This window comes from Ranitomeya imitator, chromosome 7 (assembly GCF_032444005.1).
Source record: "Ranitomeya imitator isolate aRanImi1 chromosome 7, aRanImi1.pri, whole genome shotgun sequence".
In the NCBI taxonomy this organism is placed as follows: Eukaryota; Metazoa; Chordata; class Amphibia; order Anura; family Dendrobatidae; genus Ranitomeya; species Ranitomeya imitator.
This window is the reverse complement of record NC_091288.1, coordinates 226575309-226594606: the sequence shown is the minus strand read 5'-3', so window position 1 is coordinate 226594606 and position 19298 is coordinate 226575309. Positions and strand designations below refer to the sequence as shown.

The window sequence follows — 19298 nt, the reverse complement described above, 5'->3', positions numbered from 1 at the left end:
ACACTTTTTTTTTTTTTTTTGCAGCCTGTTATTGCGGGCCTTTTTTGCAGGCTGTATCACCGCAATTTTCACGGTCTGCCGCAATGACTGACCGCAAAAAACTTGCGGATCACCGTTTTTTGGTGTTTCCAATACTATGGAAATAGTCTTTTTTTTCACAGCCAGTAAATACGACCATACGGCGCACCATGGAATTATTGCGGCCCGTTTTTGCGGCTCCATAAAAATCTATTGGGGCCACAAAAACAGGCCACAAAACAACGGTATGTGTAAAAGCCTTAAGGCACAGTGGCCTCCATAATCCTGAAATGGAAGAAGTTTGGGACCACCAGAAGTCTTCCTAGACCTGGCCGTCCAGCCAAACTGAGCAATTGTGGGAGAAGAGCCTTGGTGAGATATAAAGAAGAACCCCAAGATCACTGTGGCTGAGCCCCAGAGATGCAGTAGGGAGATGGGAGAAAGTTCTACAAAGTCAACTATCACTGCAGCCTCCACCAGTCAGGCCTTTATGGTACAGTGGCCCGACGGAAGCCTCTCGGTCAAGAAATATGAAAGCCGCATAGAGTTTCCTAAAAAACATATGAAGGACTCCCAGACTATGAGAAATAAGATTCTCTGGTCTGATGAGATGAAGATAGACCTTTTTTGGTGATAATTCTAAGCGATATGTGTGGAGAAAACCAGGCCCTGCTCATCACCTGCCCAATACAATCCCCACAGTGATGCATCTAGATAAGTTCCTTGAGGGTCTAATTTCCAAAATGGGGTCACATGTGGGGGAGCTCTAATGTTTAGGCACACAGGGGCTCTCCAAACGCGACATGGTGTCTAACGATTGGAGCTAATTTTTCATTCAAAAAGTCAAATGGCGCTCCTTCCCTTCCGAGCCCTGCTGTGTGCCCCATCAGTGGTTTACCCCCACATGTGAGGTATCGGCATACTCAGGAGAAATTGCCCAATAAATTTTAGGATCCATTTTATCCTGTTACCCATGTGGAAATGAACAAATTGAGGCTAAAAGAATTATATTTTTGTGGGAAAAAAAAGTAAGTTTTCATGTTCACGGATCAATTTGTGAAGCACCTGGGGGTTCAAAGTGCTCACTCTAAATCTAGATAAGTTCCTTGGGGGGTCTAGTTTCCAAAATGGGGTCACATGTGGGGGAGCTCCAATGTTTAGGCACACGGGGGCTCTCCAAACGCGACATGGTGTTCGCTAACGATTGGAGCTAATTTTTCCTTCAAAAGTCAAATGGCGCTCCTTCCCTTCCGAGCCCTGTCGTGCACCCAAACAGTGGTTTACCCCCACATATGGGGTATCTGCGTACTCAGGACAAATTGTGCAATAACTTTTGGGGTCCAGTTTCTCTTTTTACCCATGGGAAAATAAAAAAAATTGTTGCTAAAAGTTCATTTTTGTGACTAAAAAGTTAAATGTTAATTTTTTTCTTCCATGTTGCTTCTGCTGCTGTGAAACACCTGAAGGGTTAATAAACTTCTTGAATGTGGTTTTGAGTACCTTGAGGGGTGCAGTTTTTAGAATGGTGTCACTTTTGGGTATTTTCAGCCATATAGACCCCTCAAACTGACTTCAAATGTGAGGTGGTCCCTAAAAAAAAAATGGTTTTGTAAATTTCGTTGTAAAAATGTGAAATCACTGGTCAAATTTTAACCCTTATAACTTCCTAGCAAAAAACATTTTGTTTCCAAAATTGTGCTGATGTAAAGTAGACATGTGGGAAATGTTATTTATTAACTATTTTGTGTCACATAACTCTCTGGGTTAACAGAATAATAATTCAAAATTTGTTGAAAATTGTGAAATTTTCAACATTTTAGCCAAATTTCCATTTTTTTTCACAAATAAACGCAAAAATTATCGACCTAAATTTCCACTAACATGAAGCCCAATATGTCACAAAAAAACATTCTCAGAACCGCTAGGATCCGTTGAAGCGTTCCTGAGTTATTACCTCATAAAGGGACACTGGTCAGAATTGCAAAAAATGGCCTGGTCATTAAGGTCAAAATAGGCTGGGTCATGAAGGGGTTAAAGAGGAAAAGAATGATGTTTTTGAATTTACCAAATGGCTGCAATGATACAAAGAGTGAAAAATGTAAAGTGGTCTGAATACTTTCCGTACCCGCTGTGTATAACCGTCTGGTGAATGACTGGCTGCAGCTGCTCCTCCCGGCTCGTGGTCTCGGCCGTGTTACTCCCTGCGGGGTCCGTGCAGCTTCTTTACACTTGTTCTTTGCTCTTCTTTCACAGTTTCTATTCTGCAGTCTGTTTGCATCGATTCCATATGGAATCGCGTCTCTCGAGCTTTAGGGAACTTGGCTTTGGACCCCCTAAACAGTGTGATAATCCACCAGTCGGGTAAGTGAGGGCACGTCACATTATATGAATGTACGATGGAATCTGTGGCTGAAGGGAACTCAGGGATTCGGCCGCGCTCGCTGCTCATCCTCAGGTCTCTGGGAACAATGGTTGGCACTGCAGTGTGGTGATAGAGATCAGCGATTGCCCTGGTCTTTGGATGCTCTAGCTTTCAATGATATTGGGAAAAATGGTCAGCCGGCCATTAGTTATTCGTGGCTGGCCGCTCTGCACTAGTGCTCACCGCAGCGTTGTACTGGAATGCTGACTGCGCCAATCACAAGTGCCAGGAATTCCTGACATATACTGGGAGCACGGACTGTGGTTGTGCTGCATGCCCCACTGGTGATGGACACTTTAACAGTTTTAGTAGTGGGTAATATTAAAGCGCCTCTCCTGCGTGTGTGGTGTGGGCGTCTGTTTTCTTACGCCGTTAGGGGTCACGTATGTAATGCGTGTAGTTACACTCGCTGGTTCCCACCGTCTTTGCCCTTTTTCAGCCCCGCTCCCGCACAGTAGTTGCTATGTGAAGCGGAGGTCACTTTTTCGGATCTTTTCAATGTCTCTGGGACTCTACAGTGACATCCGCTGACAGCAGGTGAAGATGCCGACCGGTGACTATAACTACTTAACATAGTAACATAGTAACATAGTTAGTAAGGCCGAAAAAAGACATTTGTCCATCCAGTTCAGCCTATATTCCATCATAATAAATACCCAGATCTACGTCCTTCTACAGAACCTAATAATTGTATGATACAATATTGTTCTGCTCCAGGAAGACATCCAGGCCTCTCTTGAACCCCTCGACTGAGTTCGCCATCACCACCTCCTCAGGCAAGCAATTCCAGATTCTCACTGCCCTAACAGTAAAGAATCCTCTTCTATGTTGGTGGAAAAACCTTCTCTCCTCCAGACGCAAAGAATGCCCCCTTGTGCCCGTCACCTTCCTTGGTATAAACAGATCCTCAGCGAGATATTTGTATTGTCCCCTTATATACTTATACATGGTTATTAGATCGCCCCTCAGTCGTCTTTTTTCTAGACTAAATAATCCTAATTTCGCTAATCTATCTGGGTATTGTAGTTCTCCCATCCCCTTTATTAATTTTGTTGCCCTCCTTTGTACTCTCTCTAGTTCCATTATATACTTGACTTTTGCAATGTTTTCTCTTCATTTTTTCCAATATTTAAGATCTAATCAGGACCGGACTGGCCACCGGGCAGTTCTGGCAAATGCCAGAAGGGCCGATGGCAGTAGTGGGCCGCTCGAGTGTGCCGCTGTCTGCACACTCCCCCCGCTGTCGGCACACTCCCTCCGCTGTCGGCACACTCCCTCCGCTGTCGGCACACTCCCTCCGCTGTCGGCACACTCCCTCCGCTGTCGGCACACTCCCTCCGCTGTCGGCACACTCCCTCCGCTGTCGGCACACTCCCTCCGCTGTCGGCACACTCCCTCCGCTGTCGGCACACTCCCTCCGCTGTCGGCACACTCCCTCCGCTGTCGGCACACTCCCTCCGCTGTCGGCACACTCCCTCCGCTGTCGGCACACTCCCTCCGCTGTCGGCACACTCCCTCCGCTGTCGGCACACTCCCTCCGCTGTCGGCACACTCCCTCCGCTGTCGGCACACTCCCTCCGCTGTCGGCACACTCCCTCCGCTGTCGGCACACTCCCTCCGCTGTCGGCACACTCCCTCCGCTGTCGGCACACTCCCTCCGCTGTCGGCACACCCCCCCCCCCCCGCTGTCGGCACACCCCCCCCCGCTGTCGGCACACCCCCTCCGCTGTCGGCACACTCCCTCCGCTGTCGGCACACTCCCCCCGCTGTCGGCACACTCCCCCCGCTGTCGGCACACTCCCCCCGCTGTCGGCACACTCCCCCCGCTGTCGGCACACTCCCCCCGCTGTCGGCACACTCCCCCCGCTGTCGGCACACTCCCTCCGCTGTCGGCACACTCCCTCCGCTGTCGGCACACTCCCTCCGCTGTCGGCACACTCCCTCCGCTGTCGGCACACTCCCTCCGCTGTCGGCACACTCCCTCCGCTGTCGGCACACTCCCTCCGCTGTCGGCACACTCCCTCCGCTGTCGGCACACTCCCTCCGCTGTCGGCACACTCCCTCCGCTGTCGGCACACTCCCTCCGCTGTCGGCACACTCCCTCCGCTGTCGGCACACTCCCTCCGCTGTCGGCACACTCCCTCCGCTGTCGGCACACTCCCTCCGCTGTCGGCACACTCCCGGCCCCGCATTCAACTGTACCGGCGTCATAGACGCCGGTACAGTTGAATGCAATGATGGGGAGAGAGCGTCTGCTGTCGCTCCCTCTCCCATCATTCCCTGCTCTGTCTGCCGCTTACACTGCGGGTGCGCGATGACGTCATATCATCGCGCACCTGCTGTGTGACCGGATGGGCAGACTGCAGCTGCTGAGACCGGAGCCAGGAGCAGCGCGGGGCAAGAGGAAAGGTGAGGAGAGTCAGTGTTTTTTTTTTTTTTTTTTTTAAATTATTACATGGCATGGCTGCATTACATTCTATGGGGCTGGGCAGCGCTGCATTACATTGTATGGTGGCTGTGCTGCATTACATTCTATGGGGACTGGCTGCATTACATTCTATGGGGCTGGGCGGCGCTGCATTACATTGTATGGTGGCTGTGCTGCATTACATTCTATGGGGACTGGCTGCATTACATTCTATGGGGCTGGGCAGCGCTGCATTACATTGTATGGTGGCTGTGCTGCATTACATTCTATGGGGACTGGCTGCATTACATTCTATGGGGCTGGGCAGCGCTGCATTATCACTAAGGATCTGAAATACCATCCTGACCTGCTTCACATGAGACTCCCAATCATCGGAAAAAATCAAAATATCATCCAAATATACAACCATGAATTTATCAAGATAATTGCGGAAAATATCATGCATGAAGGACTGGAACACAGATGGAGCATTAGAGAGCCCAAATGGCATCACAAGGTATTCAAAATGGCCTTCGGGCGTATTAAATGCAGTTTTCCATTCGTCACCCTGTTTAATACGAACAAGATTATACGCCCCTCGAAGGTCAATCTTAGTAAACCAACTAGCCCCCTTAATCCGAGCAACCAAATCAGAAAGCAAAGGCAAGGGGTATTGGAATTTGACTGTGATCTTATTAAGAAGACGATAATCTATACAGGGTCTCAAGGAGCCATCCTTCTTAGCAACAAAAAAGAAACCCGCTCCCAATGGTGACGAAGATGGCCGAATATGCCCTTTCTCCAAAGACTCATTAACATAGCTCCGCATGGCGGCATGCTCTGGCACAGACAGATTGAAAAGTCGGGAACTTGCAGCCAGGAATCAAGTTAATAGCACAATCACAGTCCCTATGTGGAGGAAGGGACCTGGACTTGGGCTCATCAAATACATCCTGGAAATCCGACAAAAACTCAGGGACCTCAGAAGAGGGGAAAGAGGAAATTGACATCACAGGAACGTCACTATGTACCCCTTGACAACCCCAACTAGTCACAGTCATAGTTTTCCAATCCAGCACCGGATTATGTTCCTGTAACCATGGAAAACCCAGTACAACAACATCATGCAGGTTATGCAACACCAGAAAACAGCAATTTTCCTGATGTGCTGGAGCCATGTACATGGTCATCTGCGTCCAGTACTGAGGTTTATCCTTGGCCAAGGGTGTAGCATCAATACCCCTCAAAGGAATAGGGCTCTGCAAAGGCTGCAAGGAAAAACCACAGCGCCTGGCGAATTCTAAGTCCATTAAGTTCAGGGCAGCGCCTGAATCCACAAATGCCATGACAGAAAAGGACGACAATGAGCAATCAGGGTCACAGATAAGAGAAATTTAGGCTGTATAGTACTGATGGTAACAGACCTAGCGACCCTCTTAGTACGTTTAGGGCAATCAGAGATAACATGAGCAGAATCACCACAGTAAAAACACAGCCTATTCTGACGTCTGAATTCCTGCCGTTCTGTTCTAGTCAAAATCCTATCACATTGCATAGGCTCAGGACTCTGCTCAGAGGATACTGCCATATGGTGCACAGCTTTACGCTCGCGCAGACGCTGATCAATCTGAATGGCTAGAGACATAGATTCGCTCAAACCAGCAGGCGTAGGAAAGCCCACCATAACATCTTTAAGGGCTTCAGAAAGACCTTTTCTGAAAATAGCAGACCGAGCATCCTCATTCCATTTAGTGAGCACAGACCATTTTCTAAATTTCTGGCAGTATAATTCTGCCGCTTCCTGACCTTGACACAGGGCCAACAGGGTTTTTTCTGCATGATCCACAGAATTAGGTTCGTCATACAATAATCCGAGCGCTTGAAAAAATGCGTCTACATTCAATAATGCCGGATTCCCTGATTCAAGAGAAAATGCCCAGTCTTGAGGGTCACCACGCAGCAAGGATATGATGATTTTTACTTTCTGAATGGGATCACCAGAAGAACGAGGTTTCAAAGCAAAAAAACAATTTGCAGTTATTTTTAAAGTTCAAAAACTTGGATCTGTCCCCAAAAAACAAATCAGGAGTAGGAATTCTAGGCTCTAAAGCCGGAGTCTGGACAACATAGTCCTGGATACTCTGTACTCTTGCAGCAAGTTGATCCACACGAGAAAACAAACCCTGAACATCCATGCCAAAACATATATCCTGAACCACCCAGATATCAAGAGGGAAAAAAAAGACAAACCAAAGCACAGAAAAAAATGGTTAAGAACTTTCTTTTCCTTCTTTTGAGATGCATTTAATTCATTTTTGGCCACTTGTACTGTTATGATCTGGTGGTTTAGGAACAACATGAGACAAGCTCTGAAGGAGGTGGTAACTGTAGTGACCGCAAACTCTGAACCTAGCAGCGCAACTAGAAATAGCCGTGGGGGTTCCTGACACTCCCTAGACCCCTCGGCACAGCCTAAGATCTAACTTCCCCTAAAGATGGAAACAGGAAACCTATCTTGCCTCAGAGAAAATCCCCAAAGGAAAGATAGCCCCCACAAATATTGACGGTGAGAGGAGGGGAAAATAACATACGCAGAAATTAAATCAGATCTCAGCATAGGAGGCCATACTAGCTAGATAGATAGGACAGGAAAGGATACTGTGCGGTCAGTATAAAAACTACAAAAAGTCCACACAGAGTTTACAAAAATCTCCACACCTGACTAAAGGTGTGGAGGATAAATCTGATTCCCAGAGCTTCCAGCTAACAGAAATAATCCATACTGACAAGCTGGACAAAACATAGAATGCACAGAACAATAAGTCCACAACATGTGGACAGAAAAGAGCAAGCAAGGACTTATCTTTGCTGAACTGGTCAGGAAATCAAGGAAATCCAAGCAGAGATGTGAATCCAGCCAGGAAACATTGACAAGTGGCACTGGCTGAAGAGAAGAGCCAGGAATAAAAGCCGAGCAGAAAGACAATTAGTGGAAGCAGCTGCAGACTACTAAATCCAAGGAGCAGCCATTCCACTTAAAACCACCGGAGGGAGCCCAAGAGCGGAATTCACAACAGTTGTCACATTCTTAGATCCCCGATACAAAAGTAAATTTGGCGAAATAATTCCTGCCATAGAAAGGGATTCACGCATGCAGGAGTATCAGCAGAGACTGTTACAGAATTTTACATCTGCTTTTCCACAAAACACCAGTAGTGCACGTAGTGAATCTCTGAGTTGTAACTTGCCAACCGTGGGACTGTCGAGTCATCACTCAAACCGTAACAGTAACATCGTATCTGGTGGTAACAGCAATTTTTTCCAGTTGTTTCAAGCATGTTTTAGACCATCCGTTGCAAGGCCACAGGAGACAAGACGTCTGACACATAGCCAACCCCTAGAGAGGATGATACAGGAGTATCTCCAAGTTAATATCGATGCCATGACTGTGGAACTGGACCCTTGCTCATTTTGGGCTTCCAATCTGGAAAAATGGCCTGAGCTCGCCACTCACGCCTTGGAGATCTTGTCGTGCCCCGCAGCCAGCGTTCTCTCTGAACGCTGCTGGTGGTGTGCTGACAGATAAATGCACGCGGCTGTCCAGTGACAATGTAGACAGACTAACGTTCATCAAGATGAACAAATCCTGGATCCGCAAGGACTTTTCTACCCCTGTGTCATCCTGGGGAGACTAAAAGCTTGATAATTTTTGAAAATCACCTCACCAACCATTTTAAGAAACTCTGGCGATATTGAAGCCACTTAAGTGGTGTCTGTTGCCCAATTTTTGGAAAAAATGGAGACTCTTTTTGGAGTCCCCTTGCTGTGTTTTACATGATGTTGGCATTGTCAATTCCAGGTGGGTGGGGTCGTCTGCAGAGTTGTTTACTCATACTATGGCCTGGGATTCAGAGGTCTGCTCCAAAGCTTCAGTGTCTGCTAGTCAGCAGAGTAGCCCACCCATGAAGCAAGCTACACCGCCTTCTTCCTTTCTCAATCTAACCCCTCTGCTCTGGGGTGTCCACTCTTCCTCCAGCTCTCTCCTTCTCACAGGTGGACTATCACATGTATTCACACTGTGGCCAATCGTTTGGGCCCAGGCATAAGAAGTCGTTGAGGTAATGGATAATATGTGCCCCCTTGGAAACGTCCATGACGACGCATTCGAGGAAGCAACTAAACGCCTCAAATAGTGAGCAGGATATGGAGCACCCCATGGGAAAACAGCGATCTATGTAGTAGGCTCCTTCACAGAAGCAGCCCAATGGGAGGACACTATTCGGAGGCACAGGTAGTAACCGGAACGCGCCCTCAATGTCTGTTTTGGCCATTAGGGTGCCCCTTCCCAACTTCTTGACCCGCCTGATTGCCTCGTCAAAGGAGATACAGTACATAGTACTGCACTTGGTTCCGCGTCAATGTTGTCGTTTACTGACCTGCCCCTTGGATATGACAAATGGTGGATTAGTCTGAATGTATTGGGTTCCTTTTTTGGCACAACTCCCAACGGGGATACCACTACGTCTTCTAAGGAAAGTGTTCTGAATGGACCCACCATTCTACCTAAAGATATTTTTTTTTTATTTGTTTTTTTTGTCACGATGTCTGGGTGTTGGTAGGCTGATTTTAGATTTTTACTCCAGCCTTTCTTGATTTTAGAAGGGCATGACATGCCTATATCTGTGTCTCCTCCACCTCTTTTCTTTTCGCATGACTATATGTACTTGTGACTTTTCCATGTGTTTGTTGAGTCTTCTGAGCAGTTTGTCAGCTTTTAGACACCTTTTTAAGGTGTTTTCTATGTGTTTTCTATGTGTTTGCCTGCCATTGGTTTCAATGGGGTTCGTCAAACACGCCCCAATTCGACGAACCAAACTCGAACACTAGGGGGGTGGCTCAACACTATCCCTGTATAGCATAATAATCCTCATATGAGCTAACCCCAGAAGAGCAGACTCCGTGGAAAAACACGTGTCTTATATATCTTAATAACCCTCATATATCGGCTAACCGAAGAGGAGCAGACGCCACAGTATTAAATGTGTCCTGTATACCCTAATAATCCTCATATATCGGCTAACCCCAGAGGAGCGGACCCACGGACTAACGTGTCCTACATACCCTAATTATTATTTATTTACCGTATATAGCACCATTGACTCCATGGTGCTGTATATGAGAAGGGGTTACATACAAATTACAGATATCACTTGCAGTAAGTAAACTATCAATGACAGACTGATACAGAGGAGCAAGGACCCTGACCTTGGGGGCTTACATTCTACAGGAATATGGGGAAGGAGATAGTAGGTTGGGGGTTGCAGCAGCTCCGGTAGCTTCAATAGTGGTGAGGAGGCAACTGGGTCAGTGCAGGCTGCAGGCTTTCTTGAAGAGGTGGGTTTTCAGGTTCCGTCTGAAGGATCCAAATGTGGTTGATAGTTGGAGGTGTTGGAGCAGAGAATTCCAGAGGATGGGGATATTCGGGAGAGGTCTTGGAGGCGAATAGGTGAGAAGCGAATAAGGCTAGGTTCACACTTGCGTTGTGCAGTCCGTTCAACAAATCTGTTAAACGGACTGCACTAACGCAAGTGCCGACTTTGGCACTGCGCTAGCGCAGATGGAGCGATCTAACGTAGTCCATTAAACGGGTTCACACAACGCAGTGTGAACCCAGCCTATGGAGGAGAGAAGGAGGTCTTGGGAGGACAGGAGATTACGTGAGTTAAGATATTGGGAGATTAGATCAGAGATATATGGAGGAGACAGGTTATGGATGGCTTTGTATGTCAGTATTAGTCATTTGAACTGGATACGCTGAGGGAATGGGAGCCAGTGAGGGGAGAAGCAGAGGAGAGAGATGAATTAGTCGGGCAGCAGAGTTAAGGATGGACTGGAGAGGTGCGAGGGTGTTAGCAGGGAGACCACAGAAAAGAATGTTGCAGTAGTCGAGGCGGGAGATGATGAGGGCATGCACAAGCATTGTAGTAGATTGAGGGTTGAGGAAAGGACGGATTCTGTAAATATTTTTGAGCTGGAGGCGACAGGAGGTGGAAAGAGCTTGGATGTGCGGTTTGAAGGACAGGGCAGAGACAATGATTACTCCGAGGCAGCGGACTTCCGGTACAGGGGAAAGCATGATGTCATTAATTGTGATAGATAGGTCAGGTAAGGAAGATCTGTGAGTTGGAGGAAAGATGATCAGATTTGTCCACATTGAGTTTGAGGAAGCGAGAGGAGAAGGAGGATATGGCTGATAGAGACTCCGGGATTCTGGACAGCAGAGAGGTGACGTCTGGGCCAGAGAGGTAGATCTGAGTGTCGTCAGCATAAAGGTGATACTGGAATCCATGGGAGTTTGAGTTGTCCCAGACCAAGTTTCTAGATTAAGAATAGTAGGGGTCCTAGAACAGAGCCTTGGGTGACTCCAATAAAGAGAGGGTGGGATGAGGAGGTAGTGTGGGAGTGGGAGATGCTGAATGTGCGGTTGGAAAGGTATGAGGAGATCCAGGATAGAGCGAGGTCTTTTATGCCAAAGGAGGAGAGGATCTGTAATAGGAGGCAGTGGTCAACTGTGTCGAAAGCAGAGGACAAGTCTAGGAGGAGGAGTACAGAGTATTGTCCGTTAGCTTTGGCTGTAAGTAGGTCGTTAGTAATTTTGGTCAGGACAGTCTCAGTGGACGGACGGACTGAGGAAGGAAACATAGTAACATAATTAGCAAGGCCGGAAAAAAGCCATTCGTCCATCCTGTTCAGCCTATATTCCATCAGATTAAATACCCGAATCTACGTCCTTCTAAAGATCCTAATCACTGTAAGATACAATATTGTTACGCTCCAGGAAGACATCCAGGCCTGTCTTGAACCCCTTGACTGAGTTCGCCATCACCACCTCCTCAGGCAAGGAATTCCAGATTCTCACTGCCCCTTGTAACAGTCACCTTCCTTGGTATAAACAGATCCTCAGAGAGATATTTGTATTGTCCCCTTATATACTTATACATGGTTATTAGATCACCCCTCAGTCGTCTTTTTATTTCTTCTAAACTATATAATCCTAATTTTGCTAATCGCTCTGGGTATTGTAGTTTCCCCATCCCCTTTATTAACTTTGTTACCCTCCTTTTGTACTCGCTCTAGTTCCTTTTATATCTTTCCTGAACATCGGTGCCCAAAACTGTACACAGTACTCCATGTGCGGTCTAACCGGAGATTTGTACAGAGGCAGTATAATGCTCTCATCATGTGTATCCAGACCTCTTTTAATGCACCCCATGATCCTGTTTGCATCGGCCGCGGCTGCCTGGCACTGGCTGCTCCATGTAAGTTTATCATTAACGAGGATCCCCAAGTCCTTCTCCATGTCTGATTTACCCAGTGATTTCAGTGTGTAATGGTGATATTGATTCCTTCTTCCCATGTGTATAACTGTCACAAATCCCATTGTATGTCAGGGATCCCACCAATAATATGTCACGGTTCACGGGGAGGATATCTTTATCATCCCCACCACTCACACCAATTTGTCATGAACCGGGGTTGTTTGGTTGCCCCTGGTTCTTTCTGAAGGGGATTTATCTATTTCCCAGTTCCGGTTTGGAACCTGCTGCTCTCTGGCGCCCCCCTTACCCTCAGGTCAGTCAGGGTACTGCAGAAAGGCTGCTTGCAATGTACTGGCTATTGGGCATGCTGCAGTGAGGGCGATATAACTACTTCCACTCAGGTGGGAACAATAATTATCAACGCCACCGGTCGCTACAAAGACTCCCAACCGCACAGGACAAACCCGCTGCCACTAGCTCTGATTTCGTAATTATTAACGGGTCCGGAGCCAACCCAAGTCAGTAGCGTAATTCACTTCAGAGGACGCGACAGTACATTAAGAGCAAGGAGAGACAAGCTAGTAGTTTTATATTTTACTCCAAAAAAGGTTGGCAGTGTTTACAAAGTATATAAAGAAGACAAATATCATATGTACAATACAATTACAAATAAAATGGGATTAAAGTTGAAAAGAACATTTACATTTCATAATGTCTTATCTTATGGCTGGCCGTGTGCTGTGGAGGGGGGGAGCATATATCCAGATGCATCACCCCTGTATAGCAGCTAGACCCTGGACAAATACATGTGAAACCTCCTGCTTCACTCAGTTGTTTCCTAGCCTAAAACCAAAGCCCTCCCCCTGTGGTGACCTAACTTAGAGGCTGGATACACCCTTGTCTTAGCATTATGAAAACCCATCATCTCACATATCTTGGTGTAGGAACCACATAGATAGATGACACAATGATCAGAAGATGCACCCCGTCGGGGCGATTCTTTTAGGGGTAAACACAGCGGGGTTCACGACCCGCTTACGGAGAAACCCACCCTTTGCACTCGTTGGGTTTCGCTTCTAGCGATTTCTGGGAGTTATAGATCCCTAGATGGACGTCGGGAATATATAATCCTTGTATCTCTAGCCCTGATCGGTGCCACAATATATAACCTTACAAGAACAATAGAAGCTCATGGTTTCAACCAGTACCAAGTGGGAGGGGGAATGAGTAGAGTAGGGAGACTTGTCTACCCGCAGCATAGAGCCATAAACTGCTCAGTGGGGGCTGCTACACATTGGTATCAAGTTGCACAGAGTGTGTCTGCTATAGGGCTTTGTTTTTGTATCAGCGAATGCAGTGGGGGAGAAAGGGGAGTCGCATCTGCAGCGTGTGTCTGTGCCATGGTACCTTCTACAACTAAACTTGCATTATGGCATATTTACATTATCGTGACAATAACCTTACACTTATCACTGTTAAACCACATCTGCCACCTCTCGGTCCAAGTTTCCAACTTCTCCAGATCCATCTGTAGCAGAATACTATCTTCTCTTGTATTAACTGCTTTACATAGTTTTGTATCATCTGCAAATATCGATATTTTACTGTGTAAACCTTCTACCAGATCATTAATGAATATGTTGAAGAGAACAGGTCCCAATACTGACCCCTGCGGTCCCCACTGGTCACAGCGACCCAGTTAGAGACTATACCATTTATAACCACCCTCTGCTTTCTATCACTAAGCCAGTTACTATCCCATTTACACACATTTTCCCCCAGACCAAGCATTCTCATTTTGTGTACCAACCTCTTGTGCGGCACGGTATCAAACGCTTTGGAAAAATCGAGATATACCACGTCCAATGACTCACCGTGGTCCAGCCTATAGCTTACCTCTTCATAAAAACTGATTAGATTGGTTTATCAGTGATTATATTGGTTTGACAGATTGTAGATTGTCAAAGAGCAAGTTAGATGAGAGGTGGGAGGAAAGTTCAGAGTGGACGTGCTGCTCCAGGAGTTTGGAAGCGAATGGGAGCAGTGATATTGGGTGATAGCTGGATATAGCGGTTGGGTCGAGGGTTGGATTTTTAAGGATAGGCATGATTGTTTGAAAGCAGAAGGGAAGGTGCCAGAAGTTCGTGATAGGTTGAAGAGGTGGGTTAGGGATGGGATAAGTGTGGTGGTGAAGTTGGGGAGGAGGTGGGATGGGGTCAAGCGCACAGGTGGTGAGGTGCAATTTGGAGAGGAGACAATTAAGCCCCCCTTCAGTGATGTTGGATAGGGAGGTTATGGGGTTTGGGCATTGGTCTGGTATACAAAGGGGTTGTGGTGGTTGAACAATGAAGACTTGCCTTGTTTGACTTATTTTTCAAGTGTGTGGCAAAGTCCTCAGCAGAGATGAGGGAGGTTGGAGGGGGCAGTGGGGGGCGGAGGAGGGAGTTAAAGGTTTTGAATAACTGTTTGGGGTTGTAGGATATGGAAGATACGAGGGTTGTGAAGTAGACCTGTTTAGCAGAGGTGTGAGCAGATTTAAAAGCAAGTGTTGCCTGTTTGACTGTAGTGAAGTCGTCTTGCGAATTTTTCTTCCAACGTTGCTCTGCAACCCTGGGCACTTGCGGGAGCTTTTTAGTTGTGTTATTGTGCCAGGGTTGTCTATTGATTCGTCGCACTCTGCCATGAACGAGAGAGGCGACCGTGTCAATAGCTGATGTGAGAGTGGCATTGTAGAAAGCAGCGGCAGAGTCTGTGTCGTGGAGTGAGGATATGGATGCCAGTGGTAGGATGGAGTCAGAGAGTGTGTGGGTGTCTAGGTGTGCAAAGTTTCTGCGGGATGCGCATGTTGCTGGACATGGGTGACCGGTGAGGAGGACAGGGATGAGAAGGTGAGCAGATGGTGGTCAGACCCTCATATATCGGCTAACCCCAGAGGAGCGGACGCCACAATATAACAGGCTCCACCTTATGGGGGCTGCAGCTTGTACGTCTCAGACCACACTTTACCTCTTGCTGACTGACTTTTTTTCCATTTTGTCTCTCTCACCCGTCTTCCTAAAGGTGCAGTCTCTAGTCTGGTGCAGATTTTACAGCGCTCAAAAGATGTCGGCTGTCTACAGAGTTGTATGAGGGCCCTTCGTATCTTGGGGGATTCTCCAGCACACAGAGCTTCAGTTTGTGCCCAGGGAGGACTGGTGCCTTGTGTCCAGATGCTGAACTCTCCGGACCCCGATGTGGTGTGCACTGCTGTGCGTGCTGTTAGTCAGCTGAGCCATGACTGCACCCTGGACTGCGCAGAGCAGCTCAGCCTCGCTGTTCCCACCCTGGTAATTCTCGCCAATGGAGAAGGAGTGAAAGCCGCTGTACGCCAAGCTGCCCTAGGAACGCTGTCCAATCTCTGCAGTCAGGGAGCCCTGCGCCCCATGCTTGGTAATGCTGGTGCTATTGATCTCCTCATTGCTGAAGTCAAGGCAGTACTGGGTGCCCCTACGCGGTGCCTTCCTCTCGTGCGATCACTGTGTCTGTGCTGCCGTGAAGCTTTAAATCGGCGTCGAGTCAAAGAATTGGGAGGATTGGAACTCCTTCTAGACATACTGCGTGACCCTCACTATCGCTCTGCCCACTACAAGATAATCGCTGCATTTCTGCACTACTGCTATGACACGACTGCCCTCGCCATGCTCAGCTCTGGAGGCCTGGCACCCTTGTTGGCAAAGAGGTTAGAGGATGTGGTGAGGGCTTCAGAAGATAGAGGAGATTCATACTGGGCCAAAGAAATGGATGTAGAGGAAGATCCTGGATCTGCTTCTTTTGATTTCCCATCTGAGCCCAAGAAGAAAGAGGACGTGGGAACATCAGAGGAGAGTCTGAAGTAAGGGCAGATGGGACAGTGTGGCTTGTGTGCATGTGCTGTGTGAGGCTTGATACGGGGACGTGTAGATCCTTCAGAGGTGAGATGTCTATCTAGGGCCATGTGGGTGGCTGCTAACATGGCTCTATGATGTGCACTCCCAGCATTTCTATTGACCCAGGCTTCTCCACCGACATTGATGTTGTAGGTGACGTCTAGCGGAATGTGTGTACATAACCTATGGTGATTGGGTAATTAGCACCGCCAACTTTCCTCCCTTTGTTACAATCAGTTACTCCAATATAATAAGTGCTTCAGAAGTGTATGGGACTCTACTCCCCGCTGCATATAGGGGCCTAAGCTGGACCATAATTTTCGAGTAACCAGATGTTGTTTTACTTCTGGCTAATGCTAACTAGTGCCAATGTGCAAATGCAAAGTCAGAGCAGATGATGGGACATGTTCTTTTCAGCCTGACACCTGACCAAATGCGCCCTGCTGGCACCAGGGCATGTGTTTCCCACTGGTTGGCACCTCTGATTCATTTTTGTCATTCCTCAGGTGTTGGCTGCTGTCGGAAGGCTACATCAGTACGTTGGATGAGCTTCCACCAGACTGGTCCTTGGAGCAAATTCCCAATGGAGAGCCGAATATCAGAACCTCTTCTGACACGCTCAACTTTCTGCCTCAGTCTCAGGCAATATCTCCGACACTCTCCGGACCCAGGAAGGTGCCGGTCTCTGTTCCCTGTCAGCAGTGCCGCTCCCCTCCCTTTTCTTCTACAGCATGTCCATCCCCAATGCAAGAAATACTGCGCCATCAGGAACCATTGGGGCCCAAGTCTCCTCCTTCAGAATTTTGGGGTCCAGAGTTTCCAGTTCTCATTCTCTTGTCTCGTTTTTCTCAGTTGTCTGATTCAAGCTCCTGTCTGGTCTCCCATTCGGTGTTACGGGGCCTATTGACTTATCTCACTTGTCACCCGCAACCTTCTAGAAGTGCCGCCAGGCTTCTTCAGCGTCTGACCTGTGACCCCACCTGTCTGGAAGCATTTATTAGGACAGGAAGTATCTGCACCCTCAGATGCAGACTACTCCTGAGTACATCCCCAGATAAAGATCCAGAGCTGAGGACCAGGCACCCCGAGAGGGCAAAAAAGCTAGGTAAGATCCTGCTAGGATAAAAGGTTTAGTGTGGAAAGATAAATCCAAGTAGTACTTGCACTATTTGGTGACATTTCTTAGCTATTCATCTGCGCTTGAGAATCTTTGTGAACAGAACACCAGTCTATACATTAGTGTTTTACCCACAAAGTGGTGAGGAATCGTGAGAAAATGAAATGGCTCCATGGTATATATCCTGTGTTTAGAGAGCTCCACCTAGTGGTGGCTGCAGACAGGATCTTATCATGTATCTCTGCATACAGGGAGCTCCCCCTAGTGGTGACTGCAGACAGGATCTTATCATGTATCTCTGTATACAGGGAGCTCCCTCTAGTGGTGGCTGCAGACAGGATCTTATCATGTATCTCTGTATACAGGGAGCTCCCCCTAGTGGTGGCCGCAGACAGGATCTTATCATGTATCTCTGCATACAGGGAGCTCCCCCTAGTGGTGGCTGCAGACAGGATCTTATCATGTATCTCTGTATACAGGGAGCTTCCCCTAGTGGTGACTGCAGACAGAATCTTATGTATCTCTGTATACAGGGAGCTCCCCCTAGTGGTGGCCGCAGACAGGATCTTATCATGTATCTCTGCATACAGGGAGCTCCCCCTAGTGGTGGCTACAGACAGGATCTTATCATGTATCTCTGTATACAGGGAGCTCCCCTGTTATGACCTGGTGGTCAGGACAATAATGGACCTGGTGGTTAAGAGCACACGGAATGACCTGATGGTTACTGATAATAAAGGACGAGCTCTGGGACGTGGGAACTCTGCTGACCGCAATCCCTAATCCTATCAAACACACTAGAAATAGCCGTGGATTGCTCCTAACGCTCCCTATGCAACTCGGCACAGCCTAAGGAACTAGCTAGCCCTGAAGATAGAAAAATAAAGCCTACCTTGCTTCAGAGAAATTCCCCAAAGGAAAAGGCAGCCCCCCACATATAATGACTGTGAGTAAAGATGAAAATACAAACACAGAGATGAAATAGATTTAGCAAAGTGAGGCCCGACTTACTGAACAGACTGAGGATAGGAAAGGTAGCTTTGCGGTCAGCACAAAAACCTACAAAAAGACCACGCAGAGGGCGCAAAAAAAACCCTCCGCACCGACTCACGGTGCGGAGGCGCTCCCTCTGCGTCCCAGAGCTTCCAGCAAGCAAGACAACAATCAAAATAGCAAGCTGGACAGAAAAATAGCAAACCAGAGAAATACAAGCAGGCACTTAGCTTCTGCTGGGAAGACAGGTCACAAGAATGATCCAGGAGTGAACTAGACCAATACTGGAACATTGACAGATGGCATGGAGCAAAGATCTAAGTGGAGTTAAATAGAGCAGCCAGCTAACGAATTAACCTCGTCACCTGTGGAAGGAAACTCAAACACCCACAGCCACCCGAGGAAGTCCATGGACAGAACCAGCCGAAGTACCATTCATGACCACAGGAGGGAGCCCGACAACAGAATTCACAACACTCCCCCTAGTGGTGGCTGCAGACAGGATCTTATCATGTATCTCTGTATACAGGGAGCTCCCCCTAGTGGTGGCTGCAGACAGGATCTTATCATGTATCTCTGCATACAGGGAGCTCCCCCTAGTGGTGGCCGCAGACAGGATCTTATCAAATATCTCTGTATACAGGGAGCTCCCCCTAGTGGTGGCTGCAGACAGAATCGTATCATGTATCTGTATACAGGGAGCTCCCCCTAGTGGTGGCTGCAGACAGGATCTTATCATGTATCTCTGTATACAGGGAGCTCCCCCTAGTGGTGGCTGCAGACAGGATCTTATCATGTATCTCTGCATACAGGGAGCTCCCCCTAGTGGTGGCCGCAGACAGGATCTTATCAAATATCTCTGTATACAGGGAGCTCCCCCTAGTGCTGGCTGCAGACAGAATCGTATCATGTATCTGTATACAGGGAGCTCCCCCTAGTGGTGACTGCAGACAGGATCTTATTATGTATCTCTGTATACAGGGAGCTCCCCCTAGTTGTGGCTGCAGACAGAATCGTATCATATATCTCTGTATACAGGGAGCTCCCCCTAGTGGTGACTGCAGACAGGATCTTATCATGTATCTCTGTATACAGGGAGCTCCCCCTAGTGGTGGCT

The 19298-nt window shown here is 47.8% G+C and overlaps 1 protein-coding gene across 2 annotated transcripts in view; it reads left to right on the top strand.

Annotated features, from left to right (window-relative positions):
* The window catches only part of ARMC5 (armadillo repeat containing 5), a 44078-nt gene that overhangs the window by 10687 nt on the left and 14093 nt on the right, over window positions 1-19298 (top strand). Inside the window, exons 3-5 of one of the 2 annotated variants that reach the window (XM_069735269.1) lie at window positions 2272-2379; window positions 15227-16037; window positions 16578-17176. In XM_069735269.1, coding sequence (XP_069591370.1) covers window positions 2272-2379; window positions 15227-16037; window positions 16578-17176 — 1518 coding nt within the window. The remainder of the gene's footprint in view (window positions 1-2271; window positions 2380-15226; window positions 16038-16577; window positions 17177-19298) is intronic. The other variant, XM_069735270.1, reaches the window with a different exon arrangement.